Below are 24,700 nucleotides of genomic sequence, written 5' to 3' on the forward strand. Positions count from 1 at the left end.
CAGCAACTGTCGTTTTTTAACTGCCTTTTCTGTTCTTCTCTCTGTGTGTGTGAGGGAGAATGGCTGCTAGAGAAAGGTTTCTTCATGCTGCTGAGTGCCTGTCAGGGTGATCTGCCTGAAGTCAAGCAGACAGGAAGATCCCGAAAGGTTAACAGGGAGAATCCTGTGCAGGATCTCTCTATAAGAAACAAAGTGAATACTGCTGAGGTGAAAGTGAAAACCTTTATAAGAAGCTGTAAAGCCTGCATGAGGTAAAACTCGGGTGCAAGTCTCAAGACAGTTTTGCTTATAAGTCTAACTAAGACTTCAATCTACAATTCAACTGAGAACATACCCACGTTTGAATAAGCACAAGATTGTAAATATATTCTTCTCAGTTAATTGTTTTTGAAAGCAAAGTTCTTTTGAATATAAAGAGTCTGGACATGGTATAGTCTTTACTAAGAAGCTATAAATCACCAACAGAGAGTTATTTAGCTTCCTAGCTGCCACATTGCATATCATTAAATTTTATTTTTTTCCCCATAACACCCACCACCTGCAGGGTCTCCCTCTTGGACCTTCCTGGGGCACCCACTGAAGTTCTTCCATTGCTGCCGGCACATCTGTGATAACGGAGTGTCCCATGGTGGCCATATGGTGCCCCCACCTGGAAAGCCCCCCGTGGCAGAAGGACATTCCCCCCTGACGGAACGGGTGCTGGCCAGAGGCCCCTTCAAACTAATCACCTTTTTGCTGACTTGGAGGGAAAAGCCACAGACACGGATTCAGTCATGGAGGTCCAGAAATGGGGGGGGGGGGCAGCAGCAGCAGATTTCCTCAAAAACTTACTGTGCCTTGCAGACAGAAGGGCACCAGCACCCCCAGGGTTTAGAAAGGGTGCTAGTCCTCATGCGCCCCAGGCAGGGGAGGCTGCACAGGATTTCCTGAAGCCCTGGAGTCAGTCAGGGTGGGCAGAACAGAGGCAGACAGGCGCAGAGAGTGCAAGGCGGCCGTCCTGGGCTCTTCTGCATGGGGCGGACTCCTTCCCCCTGGAAACCCCCAGGCAGGTGGATTGATGAGCAGCTGCTGTTGGCGCACTGTCCACTGGGGGGCGCCATTGCCTATGGTTTGGGGAGCAGGTCCCAAGAACGTGCCGCATTTATGGGCTTCATGGTGGGAGGACTCGTCCAAATTTATTCACTCCCATTTTACCGGGGAAGGTGGGCGGCGGGACAGGATGCCCACCCCTGTTTGCAACCCGCCCCTCTTTCCCCTCTGATCCGCCTGCCGTTGCCCCTGCTGCGCAAAAGCTGCCTGGACCAGGCCAGGTGTGGACGCTCCTCGTGGGCCGCGGGGTTTGGTTTCCAGGGACGGGGAGGCTCCGCCACTCCGCAGCGCAGAGTCAGACTATGGAACTCGGGGCCACAAGGTTTCAAGACAGCATCAAAGCGGGATCACGCAGAGGGCGGGATTGGGCTGCCATGCGTCCGGAATTTCCCGGGCACATGGGTTCGTCCGTCGGAAATAGCATATACCAACCCATGTCTGAAAGTTGGGGTTTTGTTTTTTGAGAATTTCGAAAAAATAGTTTTAAAACAATTTTCACTCGTTGAAATATGGCAGCCCTAAGTGGCCACGCATTGTGACGGCTGAGCACATGCTCCACGTTCAGGAGCAGTCTACCTTTGCACCCCGTGTGTTGGAGGAGAGCAGCCGCAGGAGAGAGCTGCCCTTGCCCTCGGGCTTCCCAGATGCCCCCTCCCTCCTTGAGCCTGATCCAGCTCTGGGCTCTTTCGGTGGGCCTTCTGAGCCTGCTCTGCATTACTCCCCCTGCAGTCCCTCCGGCTACCTCGACACCATACAGTGAAAGCGCATCCCCCTCCCCCCCAAAAAAATGAATTCTGGGAACTGTAGGCTTTTTTAAAAGGGGTTTCTGGGAACTAGCTTTCCGCACCGTTCCCAGGATTCTCTGCAGGAAGCCAAGGGCTTTGAATTTACTGTAGATAGGAACCTGTATTCTCTTCAAATTTAGTCCCGTTTTCGTCACGTGGTGAATGAATGGAGAGGAGGCAGAGCGGGGAAGGACTGAGGCGCAGATTCAGACATTCATCGCGGGGTGCAGAATAAGGGGGGGCACGTCGCAGAAAGTGAACGGGAACAGCTGGTCCGCCAGGGGGAAAGACGCTGCCCCCCCCCCCCGTTGAGCGCTGCCCTTCACTGGAGGTATTTGAAGCAGAGGCACTGGCTGGACTCGCAAGATTCCTGCGTTGAGCAGGGAGAGGTTGAGCGGATGACCTCTTGGGTGCCCCTCCCAGCTCAACGATCCAACGAACAGCGCATTGGATCGACACAAACCGCCCCGCGGACCGGGCGCTGCCAGTTGTCAGAGGCTCGCAATTTCCTCTCCTCTCCAGATTTCTTGGCCACCCCCTGCCATCTGAAGCAGGAGGGGGCAGGAAGGTCTCTTCCCTTCTCTTGGTCTTGGAATCCTAGAATCTCAGGGTTAGAAGGGATCCCAAGGGTCATCCAGTCCAGCCCCGAGCAACGCAGCAAGCACCGCTGCCCTGCCCGTGACAGGTGGCCATCCAGCCTCTGCTTAAAAACTGCGGAGGAATGTGGGAGCCCCTTCTGGTGTGCAACTGCTCTTACTATCGGGAAGGTCTTGCTAATGTCGAGATCTCCTTTCTTGCCACTGGCGTCGGGGTCCTGCCCTCTGGAGCAGCAGAAGACCAGATGGCTCCGTCTCCCCTGGGGCAGCCCCTCTGGCATTTGCTGCTGGGCTCCGCGCTGCTCCTTCGTCCGCCTTCCCTCGAGTGGGGGGGGGAGGGATTAAGGCCAGCCCCCTCCCCCCTCCTCCCCCCGGCCTGTATGAATAGCGGTGCTGTTGCGCCGGGGCGCTTGTTCGCTGCCCAGCCCCGTCCGCCTCGCTCCGGGACTCCGCCTGCTTCTCGGTCTCGTCTCGATCTCGCTGCCGTCCAGCCCGGCTCCCCGGCGGCCATGGAGGCGTTCGTGGGCTCCCGCGCCTTGGGCGAGGAGTCCCTGCAGATGTGGGACCTCAACAAGCGGCTGGAGGCTTACCTGTCGCGCGTGAAGCACCTGGAGGAGGAGAACGAGGGGCTGCGCGCCCAGGTGCAGGGCTTGCGGCTGAGCCCCGCCGAGGGCTCGTGGCGGGCGCGCTACGAGGGCGAGGTGGCGGCGCTGAGGGCCACCCTGGAGCAGGCTTTCCGCGACAAGGCGTCGGCCGAGCTGGCCCGGGACGCGCTGCGCGACGAGGTGCAGCAGGCGACGGGCCGGTGCCAGCGGGAGCGGGCGGCCCGCGACGAGGCCAAGAGGATGCTGTCGCGGAGCAGGAAGGAGCTGGAGGAGGAGCGGCGGGCGCAGCTGTGGCTCCGCGAGAAGGCGGCGCAGCTGGAGCAGGAGGTGCGGGCGCTGGACGAGGCGCACCGGGACGAGAAGGCGGCGCTGGGCCAGGAGGCGGCCGGCGGCGGGGGGAGCCTGCAGAGCGGCCGGCGCGGCGCCCCGACGGCCGAGGGCTGCTTCCAGCCCGCCGAGGTGGAGGACTACGCGCAGCGCCTCTCCAGCCTCTGGAAGGGCGCCGCCGAGACCTACCAGGCGGAGGTCTGGCAGCTGGAGGCCGCCCTGGGCGAGGCCAAGGAGAAGCTCTGGAGAGCCGCCGAGGGCAACCGGCAGGGCCAGCTGCGCCTCCAGCAGCTGGAGAAGGAGCTGGCCGGCCTGAAGATCCGCAAGGAGGTCCTGGAGGAGAGCCTGGCGCAGCAGTGGCAGCAGCAGCACGGCGAGGCCGGCCAGCTCCAGGTGGGTCAGCAGGAGGGCGGGGGGGGGCGGCACTGCATGGCCCTTGGGGGTCCCTCCCGACCCCATGGTTCCAGGTGCAGCTTGTGCGATTTGGGGGCCGGGGGCAGAGACCCCCTCTGCTTGGAAAGGCACCCGAGGAGCGGCAGCAGCAGCGAGAGAACTGCCAGGCGGCTCCTCTAGCGTCCAAGGGACCCGCCCACCAGGGAAGCGAGTGGAGATGTTGGGTAGATGGGGCGGCCTGTGGGTTTGATCTGCCCATGAGTCAAAGAGGGTCGAAGCCAAGCCTGGTCACTGAGGGAAGGGGGTTCATAGAGCAATAGAGTTAGGACCTCAAGTGTGGTCAAGTCCAGCCCCTGCAGTGCAGGGATCCCGCGCAGAGAATCCCCAAGAGGGGCCATCTCAGCTCTGCTTAAAACCATCCAGCACAGGAGAGCCTGTCGCCTTCCAAGGGGGTCTGTTGCACGTGCAGGACATTGCGCCTGGACCCGTCGGGGGGGGGGTCTCCTGCCAGACTCCCTACTCTGAGCGTGCAGGAAGAGGGGGGATCCCAAGAGTCTGCGTCTGTGCCAGGGGGTGGGAGGGGCAAAGCTTTGGCTTTTCCCAGGACAAGAAAACTCCCATTTTACCTTGGACCCTTTTACACATGCCTGGCCCTGGCTGGGGGGAATAAGAGCCTTCTCTCTTTCCTATCTGCATCAGCTTTCTAGACTGCTGCTGCTGCTGCTTCTTTTGTGCTGGACCTCCGGCCTGCCCTAGGGTGGGTTTCACTCCTACTCCAGTTTGTATGCTGTTCTGCCTAAAGGGTCCCTCTCCACACCTGTGGAGGAGTTTTAGGGCCCCCTCACTGCTCCCTCCGTGGCATGAGAGACTATAAGGTCCAGCTGGCCAAAGGGGGTCTGCCTCGTCCAGCCACCTGTCTTCAGAGCGGCTGCCCGGCTGCCCACCATTCCTGAACTGAATGACCCTTTGCGCCACTTCTGACTCCACCATTCTATGATTTGTGCCTCTTTTGTGGTTTGTGTGCTGCTGTGGGCTTGGACTCCAGATGTGGAATCAGGGAGAGATTTGGGGCAAGGAGGGGTGTGGGGACAGGAGGGCAGGGAGGTTGTGGTTCAGGAGCAGGACTGGGACTTCTGCTAATTCTTGCTCACTTGGAAAGAGAGAGGGGTGGTTTTGGAGGCAGCCAGGTAGTGGCAGTGTGGAGCTTCGGGTCCTCAGATATTGCCGGCCACCTGCTCCCTTCAGCCTTGACAATGGGTCATGCTGGGGGGAGAGGAAGCTTCAGCTGACCACATGGGGGGGCCTAAAGGTTCTTTGGGGAAGCCTGTCTCCATTCCCCCTTCAGCAGGCCCAGGTGATGCTGTGCTGCAAGGCAGAGTGTCACGTTGTCACAAGGCAGACCCTGGAAGGATCACAGAATCCTAGAATTGTCGGGTTGGAAGGGACCTCAGGGGTCATTTAGTCCACCCCCTGGCTGATGCCCCCTGGCGAAGGGTGTCTCCTGAGCCAAAGCACCCAGAGGAAACGCTCTCCCTGCTGCCACGCCCGTCATCCTGGGGGGCACCATGAGATGATCTGTGCTTCCTGCATTGTGGGGGGCGAACCCTTGGGGCTCTAGGGGAGGTGGAGGCTCCTCTGGCAATTCCCAGGCCAGGAGCCGTGTCCTCCCCTCCAGCCCACCTGCCATGGTGGCCCTTCCGTGGCTGACAGGCACCTCTGTCTCTCCTCTGCCTCAACAGCTGGCCATCGAGTCCCTGGAGGAGGAGAAGCAGTCCCTGAGAGTCCAGATCGCCCAGGTCCTGGAGGAGCGCCAGCAGCTGATGCACCTCAAGATGTCCCTCAGCCTGGAAGTGGCCACCTACCGGTGAGAGAGCTCGTTGCCCCAGGGGCTGCTCTGGGAAGGGTGGGGGCCACGTGATGCCTGGGGGGGGGGTGGCACAGGAGCAGCCTGGCCCTCTGGCCTCTGCCCGCCCTGGCTTTGTTCCTTGAGTGAACTTCAAAAGAGCCCTGTAGCTGGATCCAGCCAAAGGTGGACCATCTCGTCCAGCCTCCTGTCCTCACAGGGGCCAAATGCCCCAAAGAGCTTGGGAAGTTAGATAGACTGCCTCTGGAGCTGGAGGTTCCGTCAGGACCACAGAAGATCCTGGCTGCTGGGTCAGGCCAAAGGGTCTAGTCCAGCCGTCCATCCTCGCAATGGACAACCAGATGCCTTTTTGGGGAAACCTGCAAGTAGGATTCAAGCACAAGAGCAACCCTCTCCCCGCCTGTGGATTCCAGCAACTGGGATTTAGATGCACTGCTGCCTCTACGGAGGCAGAGCAGAGCCAGCGCGGCTGGTAGCCACGGAAAAGCCTTCTTTTCCTCCTGAAATTTGCCCGATCCACTTTCGAACTGCTAGGTTGGCAGGAGCAGGGACCGAGCATCAGGAGCTCACCCTGTGGTGGGGATTCGAACTGCCCTTCTGATCGGCAGGCCCAAGAGGCTCAGTGGTTTAACCCACAGCGCCACCCCCGACTTACCCCTGCTAAAAAAGCAATACAGCTCTTTTTAAAAAAAAAGAAAAAGAAGGGAGCAGCAGCAACTCTCCCCTCCTCCTTTCCAGAGACCCTTCCCCATTTTGATTGATTTAATTGATTTCTACAGCTCTGTGATTCTGTGGTTTATTTCTACACCACTTTCCATTCAAGCAAATCCCAAAGCAGCTGATAAACAACAGTAACTTAACAGGACATCACAAGTGCAACATAAATAAGAAATAATCAGTAAAAGAATTTTGATCTATAAAACTGCACTAAAACACCAGTAACTAAAATAACAACACAACAACAACAATAACAATAACAAAGGCAAGCATCCCAATTACAACATAAGTCACATTATATGATTAACAAATAACCAATAAGGCATTTATGATCCAAAAAGCAATATTGACAAAACAGCAACTAAAAAAAAACCCCTTTCTTCACCACTTGTTCCTGGATAGGCAGAAGCAGACTCTTCCAGGCGTCCCCTCTAACTCTCCCCAGTTCGGTGAAGCGTCCGGGCTTCGGCACCCTGCTTCCCAGGCTGTGTTCTGGGTGCCCCCCCAAAGGGGAAGGAAGAGGGACCCCCAAAGAACACCCACAGCCCCTTCTCTTCATCCCTGTGGCCTGTGTTCTCTTCTCCCTCTACCCCCAGAGACCCCTCCTCTTCCTGGGAACTGGGCTCTGGCTCACAAGCCCCCTCCCCGCATGGCTCCTCCAGGACAAAAGTGGGCTGGCCGCTGAGGGGGTTCAGCACTGCCATTAGCATGAGAAAGGGGGGCCCTGCCTGGGAGGAGGAGGAGGAGGCGGCAGAGGCTGCCCGTGACATCACCCCAATGGGCCCCAAATGCAGCTGTGGCTGGGAATAACTCTCTTAACGGGCTCAAAAATCGCCTGGCGTGTTTTAAGTGATGAGGTGGGGGCTTTGCAGGCTCCACGCCTCCACAGGCACTGCAGCAGTTGGTGGCTTATTTTGCTGGAAGACTCAGGTCAGATAAAAGAAAGGGCTTCCCTACCCTGTATAAACTGTGGGACTCTCTTCCACAAGAGGCGGGGGGGGGGGGCTCAGCTTGGGTGGCTTTAAAAGCAGGTTGGACAAGTTTATGGAGGAGGAGGAGGAGAGGTCTCTTGATGGCTGCCAGCCTTGAGGTCTAAGCTCTGCTGGAGGCAAAAACGCTTCTGAATCCCAGAAGCTGGAAATGGCAGGAGGGGAGCAAATGCTCTTGTGCTGGGATCCCGCTTGCGGGTTTCCCATGGAGGCATCGGCTTGACCACTGGGGGAGCGGGAGGCTGGGCTGGCTGGGCCAGGGGCCGGATCCAGCAGGCTCTTCCGAGGTTCTGATGGCCTTCCTCTGTCCCCTCTAAAATGGGTTCTGTGCGAGAACAAATCTTGAAGGATTCGGTTCAGTGGAGGGGGAAGAGGTGCCCTGGCTCTGCAGGCCAAAGGTCCTATGGCCAAAGGGCCAACGCATCATGGGCACCATCTCCCGACAGGGCTGGGGAGAGGCTCCCTGCCTGAAATCCCGCAGAGCAGCTGCTGCCCGTCAGCTAGATGGGCCCGGGATATTAAAGAAGCTTGCAGAGCCCCCGTTGCAGGCAAGTGCCCTGTCTTCTCCCAAGAGACCCCACAAACCAACCAGCCCCTCTCCCACATTTCTTTCCAGGACCCTCCTGGAGGCTGAGAGTACCAGGCTGCAGATCCCGGCTGGCGACTTCAAACTGACCAGTGGCATCAGAGGTATGTATAAGAGGGACACAGAGAGAGAGAGAGATGGAGGGAGAATGATCGGAATGGCAATAATCCCATGGAAGAGGCTTATTAGGACTGTAGAGCTGGAAGGGAACCCCAAGGGTCATCTAGTCTAACCCCACTGGAATGCAGGGATCACAAGCTACAGAAATGTTTTGCGTCTCTGTTCTTTCTACAGATGGGAAGCTGGAGCTGAGCAACGGCCTGTCCCTGGACAGAGGCCACCTGGGCCCCCGAGACCCCTGGCTGAGCCCAGCCACCTTCCCGAAGGCCAGTGCAAAGCCCCGGTCGCCCAGGGGCCAGAATGAGTCCTCAGCAGGCAGCTTCACTTCCTCTGCGCCCCCCAAGAGCAGAAGCCCCTTGGCCAGGGATTTCCAGAAGGCCAGCACCATCCTCCCGGACCCCTCCGCCATAAGTTTTGAGGACCCCTTGCCAGCCAAAGACGTCCTGGCACCCGTCGACTTGCCCGCTTTTGAGCAGACTGAGGTCTGGAGGGCCACCCAAATCACAGCTGTCTCCCAGTCGCTCTTGCATGAGTCCCTTATGCCTTTCGACACTGCGGCTCCTGACGGCTTGGAAGAATCCAGCTTGGGCACCGAGCAGAGACTCCAGGCGGACGGAGCCATGAGGGGTGGCAGAGAGACTGAAGCAGGAGAGAAGGAAGGACTTTGTGAGGAGGAGGAGGAGGAGGAAGAGGAGGAGGAAGAGCAAGAAGAGGAGTGTCCCAGCAATGAGCCAGCAGGGGAGGCCACGACCCAGAACGGTCCTTACCCTGACCGGCTGGTTACAGAAGCATTGGAAATCGCACTCAAAGTAGTCAACGCGGCAGATGTCCGGCCAGAGACTGGCTTCCTTGAGGGCTCTGACTCCCCAAGCGGCCTCCCTCTGGACGGCTCTCCCCCCTTAGAAGATGAAGGCAGAGCGGACTCTCCTCCCAGCACAGAGTTGGCGAAAGAGGCTGCAGAGAAAGTGCTGAAAGAGCACACTGGGGACACTCCGTCAGGGGCAGACCTCATGTGGGGCAACCGAGGCTCTGAAGAGCCCACAGAGGTGAACGGCAGCCCCGGGGAGGCCTGCGCAGAGGAGCATGAAGGAGAGACTCAGGGGGCTCTGGCAACAGACCCCCCAACTCCACAAGAAACGGGGTTGCTGGAGGTAGAAGGGGAGGCCAGGGAAACTGCAGACGGAGTCCCGGTCACCGGGAGGATCGAGGCCTACCAGGAAGTGGTGCCTCCGGGAGAGGAAGGCGAGGAGCCCCCGCCACCATGTGGCACAGAGCAGGGGGGGCACGGCAGTGAGGAGGTGCCCGAGTGCCCAGAAGGGGCAGGTGCCCTGGGCAAAGATGTGGCTGTGGCGGTGAGGGAGGGGAAGGAGAGCTGGGACCCTGGCGCCAGCAGCCCCCCAGAGGAGCAGGCAGGTGCCACGGGAGGGTACCTGGAGGAAGCGGAAGACCTGGAGGTGGTGAGCACAGAAGCCCTGCACCTGTCGGAGGATGAGGAAAGGAGGGAGCTGTGGAGCCCCTCCAAGGAGAAGGAGGAGGAGGACTTGCAGGCGCTGGAGGGGGAGCTCCTGCAGGCAGAAGAGTGTGTTGCTTGTGAGAACGTGGCACCACTGAGCCATGGGGCGGCAGAGAGTTGCTCAGAGCAACCCTTTCTTCAGCTGGAGCAGGCACAGCTCCAGGCACCAGGAGCCTCTCCGGAAGGGATGGATTTGGCCCTGCGGGAGGGAGAGGTGGGAGAGGCATCCCAGGAACCTGACGCCGTTCCTGCGGAGGAGACCCCCTTGGCAGAAGAAAACTCCGCAAGGGAGGAAGGAGAGAACGTGGAAGGGGAGCCCAGAATGGTGGAAAGTGCAAGGGATGCTGAGGGGGGCAAAGAGAGCGGGGAGGAGGAGATTCCCAGGCCCCCGAGAGAGGATGGGTTGGGGAATGGAGATGCCAGGGAGGAGCAGGGCTTCTCAGAGACGGAGCCTGTCTGCTCCCAGGAGATGGAGGTTGCCTTGCGAGGCGAGGATGTCCCGGGGCAAGGGGAGATCTCCAAGGCAGAGGAGCAGGATGTGGCAGGAGATGCTTCGGAGGAGCAGCAGCAGCAACTGGCAGAGGAGGAGGAGGGAGCAGGAGAAGGAGGAGAAGAGATCCCAGCGGCTGCTCTTGATGCTGACAGAGACATCCAGGAGGGGCGCTTGGTGGTGGGCCCAGAAGCCTCCAAGGCAGAAAGGGAAGAGGAGGAGGAGGAGGAGGAGGCAGGCATTCTAGAGATGGAAGAAATAGCAGCTCCCCTGGAGACAAAGGACCTGCCATGGTGCCCGGAAGCTGAACAGGATGAGGCCGATGCGCAGGCAGAGGAAGAAGAGCAAGCAGTGGCCAGAGTAGAAGAGGTTCTCCAAAGTCAGCTGGCCACCCACCTGGGCGAAAGCCTGGCCCCACCTGCTGACAAAAAGGTGGAGGTTCCCCCAGAAGTGCAGGGCAGCCCCACTGATGGGTTTGAGGGCCAGGACCAGGCCGACACCAGCCACGGTCAGTCACAAAGTGAGTCTTTGGGGTCTGAGGACTCCCTTGAATCTTGGGACAGCTCCCCAAATGCCAGCCATGAGACCGAGGGGATTGAGAAGGGCCTGGAAAGTGGCAAGGCGATTGTGCTGGAGGAGACTCTGCCGGATCACACCCCCTTGCATCTGTATGAGGGGCAGATGTTGGCTGCCTCTGGGGAGCCCCCACAAATGCCTCCAGAGAGCCAAGAGGCTGCAGAACTGCCTCTTGTGACCCAAGATGGATCCACGTCTTTAGAGGAGGTGCAACATCCTCCAGCAGAGGACGACAGTTTGCACAGCCCCCCAACAGAAGAGAACATCAACAAACAAGAAGGTGCAGAAGAGGAAGGAGGATGTGCCATAGAAGCTGCTCCCATCCCAGGCACAGACGATCCCAAAGTTTCAGGAAAACCTACGACAGATGCTCTGGAACTCATCGGAAGTGATGGAAACCTACTTGAAGAAGACTCCAAAGTGCTCAGAGGGGAGGAGGTTGCAAAGGACTCTGCACAGTTGGACGCAGAATCTGAGAAAGAGCTGGCTGGTGGGGAAGGCCTCCAGAAAGGGGGCGAGGTGGAAGAAGAAGCCCAGTTTGTAGAACAGTTCTGTGAGGAAGAACCTGGCCAGGATTTTGCTTGGGGGCCAGAGGAGGACAGCACTTTCCAAGTAGAACGGCTGGATCCCAGCAACGAGGAGGAAAATGCCTTTGTGGAAGGGGACGGTCCGTTGGAGCTGGGTGACCAAGGCGACACAGAGGCTGAAGGTGGCCACAAGGTTTCTCCCCTGACCAGCGTGGCTGACTTGGGTGAAATTGTGCTGGAGGGGGAAGAAGGGTCTTTGGATGTGCAGGGAGGAGACCTCACAGGACCAGAGGCTCCAGCATGTGGCAAGGATGAAGATTTGCCCTGTGCCCAGGAGACAACGGACCTTGAAATCTGCAGAAGAGAAGACCAGTTCCCACAGGAAGATGTGGCTGAGGGGGACCCACGTGGCGAGGATCTCCCAGGCGAGACAGCTGCGAGCGTCTCAAGAGAGAGCATGAAAGATGCTGACATCCTGGAGATCGTGGAACAAGCTCTGGAGTTCAACCAGGAGCTGATCAAGGCAGCCGAGCCGTGTGTTGAGGCCCAACCAACAGTGACAGGAGGGGAGGAAGGTCCATCCCTGGAGAATGAGGAAGAGGAGAGCCGGGCTGCACCAACTGCCTTGCCCGATGTCAGTGACTCCCAGGTCCCCACAGAGGCCCCAGAAATCTCCTTCCCCGATGCCAAAGACCCAACAGGATCTGATCCTCTGTGGGCTGACAGCAATGCTAATGGGCTGCAGCAAGACCCCGGCGTTGCTGATTTCACAGAGGAGATCCTGAATGGGATTGGGGTCCTCCAGCCTGGTGAGACAGAGTGCAATGGGGGCATCTCTGAGGAAGAACCAATGAAGAAGGTTACCATCACCCAGCAGTTCCTCAGGGAGGAGCTGGACGATCCCTCTGCGGTGGAGGTGACAGCAGACCAGAGATCGCCTCAAGTGCCGTCCCATGAAGAGACACCAAGGATCGAAGATGTGGAGCCGGAAGTTCACGAGAAGGTTCTGCTGGGACATGGCAAAGGCCTGGAGGCCACAGATCCCAATGAGAACCTCTTTGTCGACATCTTGCAGGCTGCCTGTGTCAAAGGGGGGAAGGGCGCTGATCCAGGGGCCGTCTCCGTCCCACCACACTTTGGGGATGAAGTTCTCCACCTGGAGTCCAACCAGCACCTGAACTTCCGGACGGAAGAGGAGGAGGAGCAGAGATGGTTTTCAGAAGACAACTGAAACCCTGCCTTTGTCCCTCCCAGCAGCTGACTCCTGCCAGAGGCAAAGCAAGATCTCTAGGGGACCAGGAGATCACTCTCTTCCCATGCCCCACAACCTCCACAACTTTTTTAAATTTTGTTTTTCTAGATGCCATACTACCATTTTTCATTTAAAAAATAAAAATAGGCCGTCAAATTGACAATCAAAAGCTTTGATTAGATAGAACTCTTCTTTTTTAAAAAAACCTCCTTTGAGACTTTATGGTAGCGATTTGTTAAAAACCTCCTGTTTGTTGGAGTGAGCATTCGAGCCCAGTGCCTTATAGGGTGGCAGGATATAGGGCCAGGGTTTTAATCACGATAGGCCTCCCCTTCCCCTTAAAGTGGGCCCAGTTGTTTGGGAGAAGGGGCAGTCCGAAGCCTTGTGACACCTGTGGGGCTGGCTGCTCCTGTGGGGGGAGTGGCTGGATCTAACACCTCAGTGCCAACACTCAAGCCCTTTGGACCTTAGCGCTTTCAATCCTCGAACCGTCAGCCTCCAAGTTACGTTGCAAAAAACAAACCCCCAAGGCAGCTTGGCACATCCCCTTTTCAGGATTTTGTGGCTGGCACAGCAATTCTTAAGCTCCTCGACCCACAGATCAAGGTATCGCTGAGCTGGGTCCCCCCTTCCTCGCTGTCTGACCGCCTCCTGCTTCTTGGGGGCAGTTTATGGAGATTGAAAAGTGGGTTTTAAGCTGCAAAAATGTTGGTTTCTGTGCAAGTCAGGCCAATGTCTCCCAAGTGCAAATTTGATGGGAGTGCTGCTTTGAAGTTCACCCTATAAACAAGCCAGCAAGAGGAGTGTTTGCAGCAGGGCTGGGGCAGGGCCACCCAAGGGCAGGCAGCAGATCCTGGGGTGTGGAGGGTGGACCCTGTTGCAGAGAGAGATGCAGCTGCCTTGAGGTGCAGGAATTAAGAATTCTGCTGCTTTGTTGCCTTCAGATAAGGAGCCAGCAAGACGGACCCCCGGCTTCCTCCGACTTGAACCTCCTTGATAAGCTAATAAAAGCAATTTGTTTGCCACCACTTGCAAACTCACAGCGTCTTGTTTTTAAAATTGGACTTTTACAAAGAATGTGTGATTTGCAAAGCGTTCTATTTTGATGTGGCTTTCTCTTTGGGTGTGTGGGTGTCGGAGGAGAGACAGAGAACACAGGGCACATGGGCTTGTCAAAGAAAATAGGCTGGGGATCTCAAAGGGATCTTGGAATGCAAGTCTCCATTTCCAAAGTGGGGGGCTGTGGTTCTCCAGGGGTTGTTGAATGATCCTTGTCCCCAGCCCTTTCCATCGACCATGCTGGCTGCTGGGGCTGGTAGGCTAGAGGCCATCATCTGGAGGGGCACAGATGTCATAGAATCATAGGGACCCCTAAAGGTCATTTAGTCCAACTCCCTGCAATGCAGGAACCACAGCTAAAGAATCTCTGACAGCTGACTACCTAGCATCTGGTTAAATACCATCAGGGAGAGTCCCCCACCTTCCAAGGGAGTCCATGCCACTGTCCAATGGCTCTTGCCCTCATAAAGTTCTTTTCTTGCCATTTGAATCCATTGGTTTGAGTCCTAGATCCAGAGCAGGCGAAAACAAGCTTGCTCCCTCTTCTATGTGACAGCCCTTCAGCTATCTGAAAATGGCCGTCGTATCTTTTCTGAGTCTCCTCAACCGTTCCTCACAAGGCTTGGTTTTCAGGCCCTTGATCATCTTGGCTTCCCTCTTCTGCACACCTTCCAGCTTGTCTACATCCTTCTTAACTTGTGGTGCCCAGAATTAGACACAGTGCAGTCCACCCTCCCTGCCACAAAGAGGCACCTTCCCTGAACGTAGACATCAGACGATCAGGCCAAGGGCCTACTGAGGCCAGCAGTTCCCAGAGTGGTCAGCCAGGTGCCCTGATGGGAAGCCCATACGCCAGAGGCCAGAAGCCCAGGTGTTGCCCGATCCTTCTTGTATGACCCCACTTCCTGCCTAGAGGATTGTGCCTAGCCAGCATGACTAGCATGAGCCATGAAGCAACTTTGTTCTCCTCTGCTGTGAATTTGTCTGGCTCCCTTTGAAAGCCACCACTGCATCCGAGAGTAGCCACTTCCACATGCTTAACTGCCTGTGAAAATGTCCTCCATCCTGAATCTTCCAGGGATAAGAACCATGTATTCCACATTGAGTTCCTTGGAGAAGAAGGCAGAATGGGAGAGCCAGTGTGGCATGAAGGTGAGAGTGCTGGACTAGGACCGGGGGAGCAGGGTTCCAATTCCCACTCAGCCATGAAGCTCACTGGGTGACCTTGGGCCAGTCACCATCTCTTAGCACAACCTACGTCTTCACAGAGTTGTTGAGAGGGTGAAATGGGGAGGAGGACCACCATCTACACCACCATGAGAATGTTGGGAGAGAAAGGTGGTATATTCAATCCATCCATCCATCCATCCATCCATCCATCCATCCATCCATCCCTACAGTTTAGCCCTTGCCTCTTCATCCATCCTAGAACTCCAAGTGGTGCTCATTCAATGTTCATTCATGTGGACCCAAATGGAAACTGGCCACCCATCCTGGCACAGATGCAGACCTGGGGTGTGTGTACATCTGGCTGGCTTCAGCCCAGACCCCCTGGGAACACAGCAAATTTCTGCAAAACTTGACTCACCATGAGGAAGCCTCCTAAAGTCTCTTGAGCTAAGGAGGATCCCTAGAGGAGAAATCTCCCTTCCCCTGGTGGGGATGTTCCCTGGCCAGCATCCTGCCTTTGTGGAAAGGGTGGCAGACAGGGAGGGGGGAGATGGCTGCGTCTTTTTATAGCCAGGGCCAGAAAGCAGGACTGATGGAGGGCCTCAGATATGCAGGTGGCTGATGCAACCTCCCGCTCATCTCCCTGGAGGGCAGGAATATTTTGGGAAGCAGGGAAGGGAGTTAAATGCTTCCGACTTCCCTCCCCCTGCTGGGACTGAGAGCAGGCAGTGCCAGTGGGGCTGAGATGAGGGTCCCTGGATCCCGTGGGGGCAGGCAGAAGGGATTCCCCTGCTGGTGATGTTGACCAGGGTTGGGCCCCATTTCTTCTCCTTTGATTTAAAAATCATGAAAAGAAAAAAAACATATTACAGCTGGTGACACAATATTATACACTTCAAAAACAAACTGGCATACTGATAAAACCCTAAAGAGAGAGAAAATAAATAAATAAAACAAAAGTTGGCAATGGTGGATCTGGGTGGATCCAAGAGTCGACTCTAACCTAGCAGAAGGCGGCTTCCAATGATCTAGAAAGAAGGAAAGAAATCCAGCAGGTTTATGAAATGGCGACTGGATTGGAAAAAAGCAGAGAGCCCATGAAGGTGCAGGGCAAAACAACCAGAATGATCAAGGTTGGGATGGCTGTCCTCTCAGGGTCCCTTTCAGCCCTGTGAATTGTATGGCTGTATGACTGGAGTCTACATAAGAGGAGAATCACAGATCATTTTATTTAATTAAGGAAACAGCGTGATCCATCACCCGTTTGTTGGGAGGAGGGTTCTCTACAAACTAGCAAGATGGGCAGGACAAGTGCCTTGTTGCCACAGGGAATAGGGGGATCCTTCTGAAAGGGGACGAGTCTCTCTGCCCATGGCCCACTCCCCTGGCCGGAGGTGATGCCATCGTGGTGTCTGTGGGTCAGAGGGGAGAGGCAGGTTGGCGGCTGGAGTTCGCCAAGACACAGTGACCCGATTTTCTCAGCTCTGGCTCCCCACCTAGAAATCCAAGGGGGGGGGCAGGATCTTTCCCACCCAAGGGCCACATTCCTTCATGTGCAACCTGCTGGGTGGGTGTGGCCAGAGGCTAAAGTGGGTGGAGCCATGGATGTGCCAGAGGTTTCTCTGCTCCCCACTTCTCCATCATTTATCCAGGCCAGCAAGAGGCCTTGTTGAGCATTCAAGGAGGGCACAAAGGAAGACCGTGTGTGTGTGTGGTCACTCAGCCCCATAGACTAGCCCTCAGGGATAAATCGTAGCAGCCTTAACTGTTAATGTGATCAAGCATTCATCTTATCATTTACTCTTCCTCAGCCGTCCTTCACCAGTTGAGACCCCAGGGGGGTTTACCACATATTCAATACATTCAATATAACATATAAAAAGCATATATAATTACAGTACAAACTGTTTATTTCTTATTCCCTTTCAAAACATAACTTTTAGGATAGCAGCCATTCTGTTGGCCAAAAGGCGAGAAAGAGGTTTTGCCATCCTTTTGAAGGGACTGCTGCATCTAGTCCAGCCTCCTGGTCTCTCAGTGGCCAAATGTCCCTGAGAACCACACAAGCAGCACCTGCACAGGAGGCCAGTGGCCCCCCTAGTCCAGCCTCCTCTGAACAGCAGCCTGTGGGAAACCCACAAGCAGGATCTGAGCACGAGAACTTCTGTCACCTCCTTTAACTTTTTCCACCCCAGCTGGTTGCTAGCAAGGATGCTGCATCTGAGAGCTGCTAGCCAAGCTCACCTATTTTTCCTCCTCCCTCCCCAATCCCTTTTCCTTTTATGCTGTGGTCTTTTTATATTGTATTTGGAACTGCCTTGGGGGGGAGTCTTCTTCTTTGGCTGGCCAAAAGAAATTGGCTTCAAAATAAATAAATAAATAAATAAAAACGCTTTAAATAAATAAATGACGAGGCTGTTTTGAGGCATGGCATGCGGTGCCCACCCCTGGCACTGCCACGGCATGCCATTCCAAAAAGCGCATTACATGGCATGCCTCAATTGCGTCTTTTGTGATGGCGCCGCTGAGTCACGGGAGGCAGAGAAAGGGCTGCCTTTGTGCTCCCTGGAGGGAAAGGGGTCTGAGTCACCCAAAGCCTGGCTTGGAGGTGGCTGGGTGGGCTAGAGAATAAAAACAGGCGTGTGTGTGTAATGAGGATTTCTCATTCTCTCTCTCTGGCTTTTCTGTTTAGATGACCAAGACAGAGAAACACAGACTAGTGGTGAAGTTATGGACAGCATGAATATGTGCAGTTTGGAGACAGGGGATAGAGAAAAGAAAGATGGGTTTGACTCAGTGTGGTCTCGCTTTAAAGCATTTGTTAACAAGAGTGCCCTGAGGTCCTTTGCATTCTCAGTCACAGCAGCCACTATGGAGAAATTATCTTTTAACACTTTAGTTCAAAGTATTCACTGTGGGGGGATGCGGGTGGCGCTGTGGGTTAAACCACAGAGCTTAGGACTTGCCGATCAGAAGGTCGGGGGTTCAAATCCATGACGGGGTGAGCTCCCGTTGCTCGGTCCCTGCTCTTGCCAACCTAGCAGTTCGAAAGCACGTCAAAGTGCAAGTAGATAAATAGGTACCACTCCAGCGGGAAGGTAAACGGCGTTTCCGTGCGCTGCTCTGGTTTGCCAGAAGTGGCTTAGTCATGCTGGCCACATGACGCGGAAGCTGCACGCCGGCTCCCTTGGCCAGTAAAGCGAGATGAGCGCCACAAGCCCAGAGTTGGTCACGATTGGACCTAATGGTCAGGGGTCCCTTTACCTTTATATTCACTGTGGGTGTAAGCTTAATCCATAATGTAGAAGATTTCCCATCTGCTTTGATGCCACATGCACCCCGCATACAAGACTTTAGCATCTCTGCATGTGTTTGTGCTGGTAGGAAACAATTTCAGCACAAACACAATGGAAAACATTTTTTTTTTAATTTCCCAATAAAATTTGAAATAAATAAACAGAAAGAAGAGAGAAGTTTCTCTTCCTTGTTTCCTAATGTTCAAACTTGTGGACTTCCCAATGAAGCTGAACATTGGAAGAATCAGGACACAAAAATAGAAGTCCTTCTTCATGAAGCACGTGGTTAAACTGTGGAACTTCCTCCTTCAAGAGGCTGCGATGGCCACCAACCTAGATGGCTTTAAGAGGATTAGACAAATTCATAGCAAAGAGGCCTATTGATGGCTACTAGCCAAGATGACACTGCTCTGCCTCCATGCTTGGAAGCAGCTGTTGTTGGCATCCGTCAGTCTTGAGAGACAATGGAGTGAGCCTCTGGGGGTGAAGTCAAACCTCTGGATTAGCAGCACCAAAGGGACCTCCCAAGGACACAAGCCTGGGCAGTGGGTCTGGAGGCTGCCCAGATGACAAGACCCTCCCTCTTGGCCTCACTGATGTGGCCCAAAGGAAAGCACAGAAAGATGTTTGGCCCCAGCTTGGCTGCCTGAAGGAGGCGTACAAAGCGCCATCCAACCGCCTTAGGGACTCCACTCTGGATCTCTGCAGGGTTTACTCCTGAACCTTTTCTTCTCCAAAAGATATTCTGCAAGACAAGGCAGAGGAGGTTTAGGAGCAGAGTCTTCCTTCTCCTAGATGGGTTCCCTTTCCAGGTGGACGAGCCCCGTCTGCCCCTCATTTCCCTCTACAGCACATGCAGAAACCACTTTCTTGACTCCCTCTTGGTCTCGTCCACTCAATTTGCCAGAGCCTATCTTCAAATACAGGGGAAGTCCTTACCACACTGAGGGCTGGTGACCCATCGGCTGCCCTCACCTGGTTTAGCTGACCATTAGAAGCCGTTCCCAGGGTGTGGCTGCCGACAGCTTCCAGGAGCCGCAGGTGAGAGCAGAGTGCAGGGTGGGGACCAAAGGTGAGCGAAGGGCCCCAGAAGGAGCAAGATGTGTCTCCCACTAGAGGTAGCTTCCCTCCCCTAACACCCCATAAACCCCTGGAGGCAGCAATGCTTCTGAATACCAGAATCCCATGATGCCACAACGCAGGCAGCAGTTTTTTCAGTGAGGTCCGTTATCAACTATCGAGAGAGGGACCTTTCACTGTGAGAGCAGCAGAGGCTGTTTTGATGCTATGTGTGCCTCTAAATCAGTTTGTAAATATTAGTCGGTCCCATGTATAAATCCTTGTCAATCTGCTCCAGTATACCAAGCAAAAGTCATGTGTGATTTTTATACTTTAAATAACATACGGATCTTGTTACGTCTTTTCTAGGAGAGAAAAAAGAGCAACTACTAAAAAGGGTCAAACGACCCAGGGGAACTTCTGCACTACTCTTTCAAGTATATTTACCACAGATCAGTGCTGTCAACTCTGGCTGGCAGCAGCTCCCAGGGTTTGAGGCAGGCATTGCTCCTTTCTTGCCTTGGAGGGCTGTAGGTCTTTGAGGGGTGGGTGTGTTTCAAGGTCCTGACGCTACAAGGCTGATTCCTGTGCCCCAAATGGGAGGCTGGGGCTTTCCTGATCCCAGGGGCTTTGCATCCAGAGGCCAGCCTTGCCTGGCAGGGACCCCCCTCTCCTGTGCTCAGCCATGCTGGACGGAGCTGGTGGGGAAGGAGCCTAAGCTAACAGGCCCCTTCCAGCTGCCCTGACCAGGCCTGATAAGCGGCTGCCTGGCAGACACCGAGCTCCTTTTAAGGGCAAACTGCAACGCCAGAGAAGGAAGCAAAGTCCCGCTCTTGACTCAGGAGTGAGACCTGACCCCAAGGTCTCCGTGTTCCCTGGCCTGTGCCAAGCCCAGCTGTGTTTTCTCTGTCCATTGGGGTGCTGGCTGAGGGCGCAGATCACAGCCTGCCCTCTCCCCCTCTGCCTCCGCAGGGCATTCTGGGGGCATCCTGCAATGCGCACCTTGCTTAAGTTAAGGATGCTGTACAACTTCACCTGAAGGGCACCTGGGCTCCAGCAAGAGCCTCTTCAAGCAGCTCATCTTTCTACATGGTCCTTCCGGCAAAATATGGGCGCCCTAGACGTGTTGAGTCTCTGTAGGGTAGGGAACAGGTTATGACTGAGGGTTAGCCTGGGTTCCTTAGGAGTGCTGGCAGCCTTGGTGGGCATGTGCCGGCCGGCCGGCCCTTTCAGACGCCGCCTCTCTCTGGGTGGATGTGGCCGGACCGTCACGTGTAGCTCTTTTTCTTTTTAAAAAAGTTAATTCATAATTTTAATTTATAACAAATAAACATTTGAACAAAGAAATTAAAACAATTCTCACATATCAAACTTCAACTTCCGTCCTCCTCTTTCAACAGGTCAATGAGTGTACCCTTTCTTTCCCCTTTCACATATCCCAATTAACTCTATTCATTCTTTTCCTCATCTATTTCATGTTTTAGAAACTGCAAGTTTTTACAGGAATCCTGCTAATGTCTTAATTTGTTTACAATTTGTTTGTAAATAATCAATAAATGATTTCCATTCGCGCGGCTCTTTTATCCTCCAGCTTTTGGGGACAGACTCTTAAGGGACGAAGAGAGACCAAAGGAGGAAACTTGCGGGAGCATATAGAGCTACGTTTCTTTCTTTCACATATGGCGCAGTGGTTGGAGAGTTGGACTGGGACCTGGGGGAGACCAACGTTCAAACCCTCCCTCGCCCGGGGAGCTCACTGGGGGGGGGGCAGTCACCGCCTCTCTCAGCCTGACCTACTTCACAAGGTTGCTGTTTGGGGGGTTAAACGATGGGGGGGGGGAACCATGGGAGCAGCCTTGAGCTCCATGGAGAAAAAAGTGGGATATAAAGGTAAATAAAGAAAGACTCACTCTCCATGAAAACGCATCCAAGTGATGGACAATATAAATCACAAGACTCATAGAACTGTAGAGTTGAAAGGGTCCTCTAGTCGAACCCCCAGCAAGGCAGGAATCACATCTAAAGGAAGTTCAGGAAGGCATGAGCTTAGGAGGCGCACAGGGTGGGCCCAGTTTATGGAAGGGACCTCTTGAAAAAACGACATCCACCAGAGATCCGTTCCTGTGATCAGCCGGGGATATAAGGGGTGAGACAATCTCCCAGCGTCCCTGGGCTTGTCCACACTTACAAAGCACAGGTCTTTCCCTTTGCCCTGCTCCGTCCCATGGAAAACCCTCTGTTTAGTGCTAAAGCAGAGCAAATGTCAATCCAGAGGTGGGAAAAGGATTTCCCTGAGGAAAAGAAGCAGGACAAGAGGAAGTGGGGATAAGCCCAGTGAGTGTGTGTGTGTGTGTGTGTGTGTGTGTGAGTGTTCACCAGGACTAGCACCTTGAACTTAGCCCCATAGCAAACTGGCAGCCAATGTACGGTAACCATTTCAGCCACAGGATAGTACTCTGATGGGGACCTCCTGCCCCAGTGAGCAGCTTTTGCAGCACAAGGCTGGCCAGGGAGCCTTGAGGAGGATGCTGAGCAGCTAGAGCTGAGCTGCCTGCCCCCATCTTGGGGGAGCGAAGAATGAAGAGAGAGGCAGGCATACAAGGGGGGGGGGGGAGGAGGAGGCCACATACCAGCTGGTGAAACTGAAGCACATTCTTTACCACTTTGAATGCTGACAGATGAGGGCCAGAGAGATACAGATGGCTGTTGCTGGCGAACTTTGTTCCCCAGGGAAGGAGAGAAGGGGAGCGAAAAGGCACCATGGAAGCTGGTGGGTTGGGGAAAATGGGGGGTGGGGTGGAGGACTCAGGGAATCTGTGGGGCAGGAAGGCATTTGCCATGGAGCTGCACAGCAGGCAGGGCTTACCCAGCAAGGCCGGATTGGCAGGAGGGGGCTGTGTGGCAGGAGCCACCTTGACCTCCTGGCCTGGACCCTGTTGCCACCATCTCTGCTCCTGCACGTGAGCTGGGGCTAGAGAGAGGGCAAGAACAAGCCTCCTTGTGAGAACCTAAGAAGAGCCTCCTGGATCAGGCCTAAGGGGGCCCATCCAGTTCAGCCTCTTGCTCTCACAGTGGAATCTAGACAGACTGCCTTTGGAGCTGGAGGATCCGTAAGAACATCCGAAGATCCTGCTGGATCAGGCCAATGGCCCATCTAGTCCAGCTCCCTCTTCTCACAGTGGCTGACCAGGTGCTTCTTAGGAAAGCCCACAAGCAGGATCCGAGCACAAGAGCATTTTCTCCCCTGCTGTGGTTTCCAGCAACTAGCATTCAGAACATTTCTGCCTCCAACAGTAAGGGGCAGAGCCCAGTCATTGGCTGTGGCTTTAAAAACTTGAGTAGGAGCTTGGTTTTTTCCTCCCTCTTCCCAGTCCCTTCTTCCTTGCGGGTCATGTCTTTTTGAGCTGAGGGGCAGCGATCGTCTTGGAAATGATTTTTGTAGGTCTCCCCGAGAGCCATTGTGGCTTAATGGGTGAGGAATTCATGCTGTAAACAGGTAAATTATCTTAACATGCATTGATTGTATGTGGGCCACTCTGGGAGCTTCTTTGGCTGAAGCGCAAACACTCTGAATAAATAAAAATAGTCTGCCTGCCTGAAGTCTGCCTGCTCCTCCGTGCTAGGATATCACCAGGGAACAATCCAACTCCCGCTGGTCTGAGGGGAGGAGGCTAGATGGCAGCAGGAGGAGCTTTCTGTACCTGGACCCGGACCCAAAATGTACTAAGGATGAGGTTTCCTGGAAACAGTGAGCCCCAAGGCCGCCCCCACCTTTTTTGGTCACAAGGAGCCACTGGAGCAAATGTAAGCCTCTTTCATGGACCAGGACAGACGGCTGGGGATTGTTAAATGAAGCCGTTGGGGCACACGTAATCTAATTTGCAAGTGGGGCTGGTGGGTGTGCTTGTGTCTGCAGCAGGATTGTGGGGCGCTTGAGGAAACAGTAAACACAGCACTGCGCAATTGTGCACGGGGTGCGGACCACAACACAACCGCACTTAAGAAGTGCCGCACCTGACAGCCCTTCTCCTGATCTACAAAAGTGGTTTTGAAAACAGGAGGGGGTTTAAAAACGGCACAAAGCCGCCCTCAATGCACAATCGATGAATCCGTGACATTTCAACCCAGGGGAACGAGAACTCTGGGGTCCTGAAGTTCAAGGTGCAAAGTGGCCCATTTGTAACCCTCAGTTTGGCATTTCCAGTTTTGACGTCACAGAGAAACATGTGCTTTGCAGCCTGAGAGAGTCTAATGAGGTGGCTCCCAAGTTTTAAATTTCCTTATTTTAGCTTAGACGCACAAAATCTACATAGCAAGAACAGTAAGCACACAAACCCGAAGGGGCAGGGGTAAAATGGAGCATGGTCCAGGGAGTCTTACGTAATTCACTGTGTAGCTGCATCTCGCTAAACAACTTTTTTGTTTTCATTGCTGCTCGCATCAAGTAATACTGAAAGGAGGGAGATATCTAACCCAGAACAGCCACCTGTGGGAGAATCTGCCTGATTTGCACTTTCTGAAACAACACAAGACCGAAACACAGACACCCTTCAAAATTTGCATGCAGTTCTCTAGTCAAGTAATGTGTGAAAAAGTGCATGTGTACATGTGAAGCATGAAGAATGACATACAAAGATGCATGATATCCGGCGGAATAGCCCTGCATAGATGGGTATGGGAAAGGCAAGATTGTGGTGGGCATGGGGAGGAATTTGCACAAAAGTGATGCTGAAGTTTCATGAGGGCTTATCCTTTTAAAAAACCCTCAGTCTGATGTGGAGATGTGGGAAATGAGAGAAAGCAAAATGCCCTTCTGTACTTCCAGGGGATCCTTGGCTGTGGTCTCCCTCCAAACCGAACCATCCACACCCCCTCCATCATCCCACCCAAGGACAAGGCCACATCGCCATGGAAAATGGAGGGAAGCCTCCCTTTCCAGCAGGCAGGCGGCTGATGCCCCCCCCTGGCCCCAATCCAGACAATTAAGAGCTTTGTTTCCTGTGAATGCTGCTTCAATGGAGGCCCACACAAAGCAGCTCTGCAGGGGGAGGATGGGATGGGGATTGCGGGGGGGGGGGGGAGACGATGACCTCAGTGCAATGACCTCACTCAGCACAACTCCCCAAATCTGCAGGCCTTATAAGGCTAGATTTGGAGGAGGGGCAAGGAGGGAAGAAAAAGACACACACACACACACCCCACCACCAAACACCCCCATCCTTTGGGGCTTCTAAATATAAAAGTCTTTTTTTCTTTTCTTTTCTCTGGAATGAGTTTAACATCCTGCTATTTCGTCCAAGTCGTCTGTCTGCGTGAGATGTTCTGTTTATTAGCCAGGTCTTTTTCTTTCTCTCTCTCTCTCACTTTCTTTCTCTCTCCCCCTGCCCCAATTCCTTGAAAAAGCTCCCCCCCCCCCACTTATTCCCAAAGAGAGACTCAACAATGGAGGCCCATTTGTTTCAAGGGATGGGGCAGTGGGGGCAGAGATGTGAGGAAGCGTCCAGGGCGGATTCCCTTCGGCCCCTGAGGAATGTCGAGGAGGAGGAGGAGGAGGAGGAGAGGGGGAAAAAATGAAGGGAAACAAAAAATGGTAAAGGACAACATTGTCTGGGTGGCTGGTTTGTTTTTCTCTTCTCCTAGCTTCCTCCTCCTCCCAAGACCAAGACTGGCTGTTTGCTGTGTATTGG

At 54.6% G+C, this 24,700-nt stretch overlaps 1 protein-coding gene across 1 annotated transcript; it reads left to right on the top strand.

The window, feature by feature from the left end:
- Window positions 1-2,125: 2,125 nt before the first annotated feature.
- NES (nestin) lies at window positions 2,126-13,457 on the top strand. The gene is made up of 4 exons (XM_083476922.1): window positions 2,126-3,795; window positions 5,535-5,659; window positions 7,982-8,055; window positions 8,246-13,457. Exons 1-4 carry the CDS (start codon window positions 2,596-2,598, stop codon window positions 12,406-12,408), a joined length of 5,562 nt encoding a protein of 1,853 aa, XP_083333048.1. The 5' UTR covers window positions 2,126-2,595; the 3' UTR covers window positions 12,409-13,457.
- Window positions 13,458-24,700: the final 11,243 nt, after the last annotated feature.

Source organism: Podarcis liolepis, assembly GCF_965112155.1.
Source record: "Podarcis liolepis genome assembly, chromosome: 15".
Taxonomy (NCBI): Eukaryota; Metazoa; Chordata; class Lepidosauria; order Squamata; family Lacertidae; genus Podarcis; species Podarcis liolepis.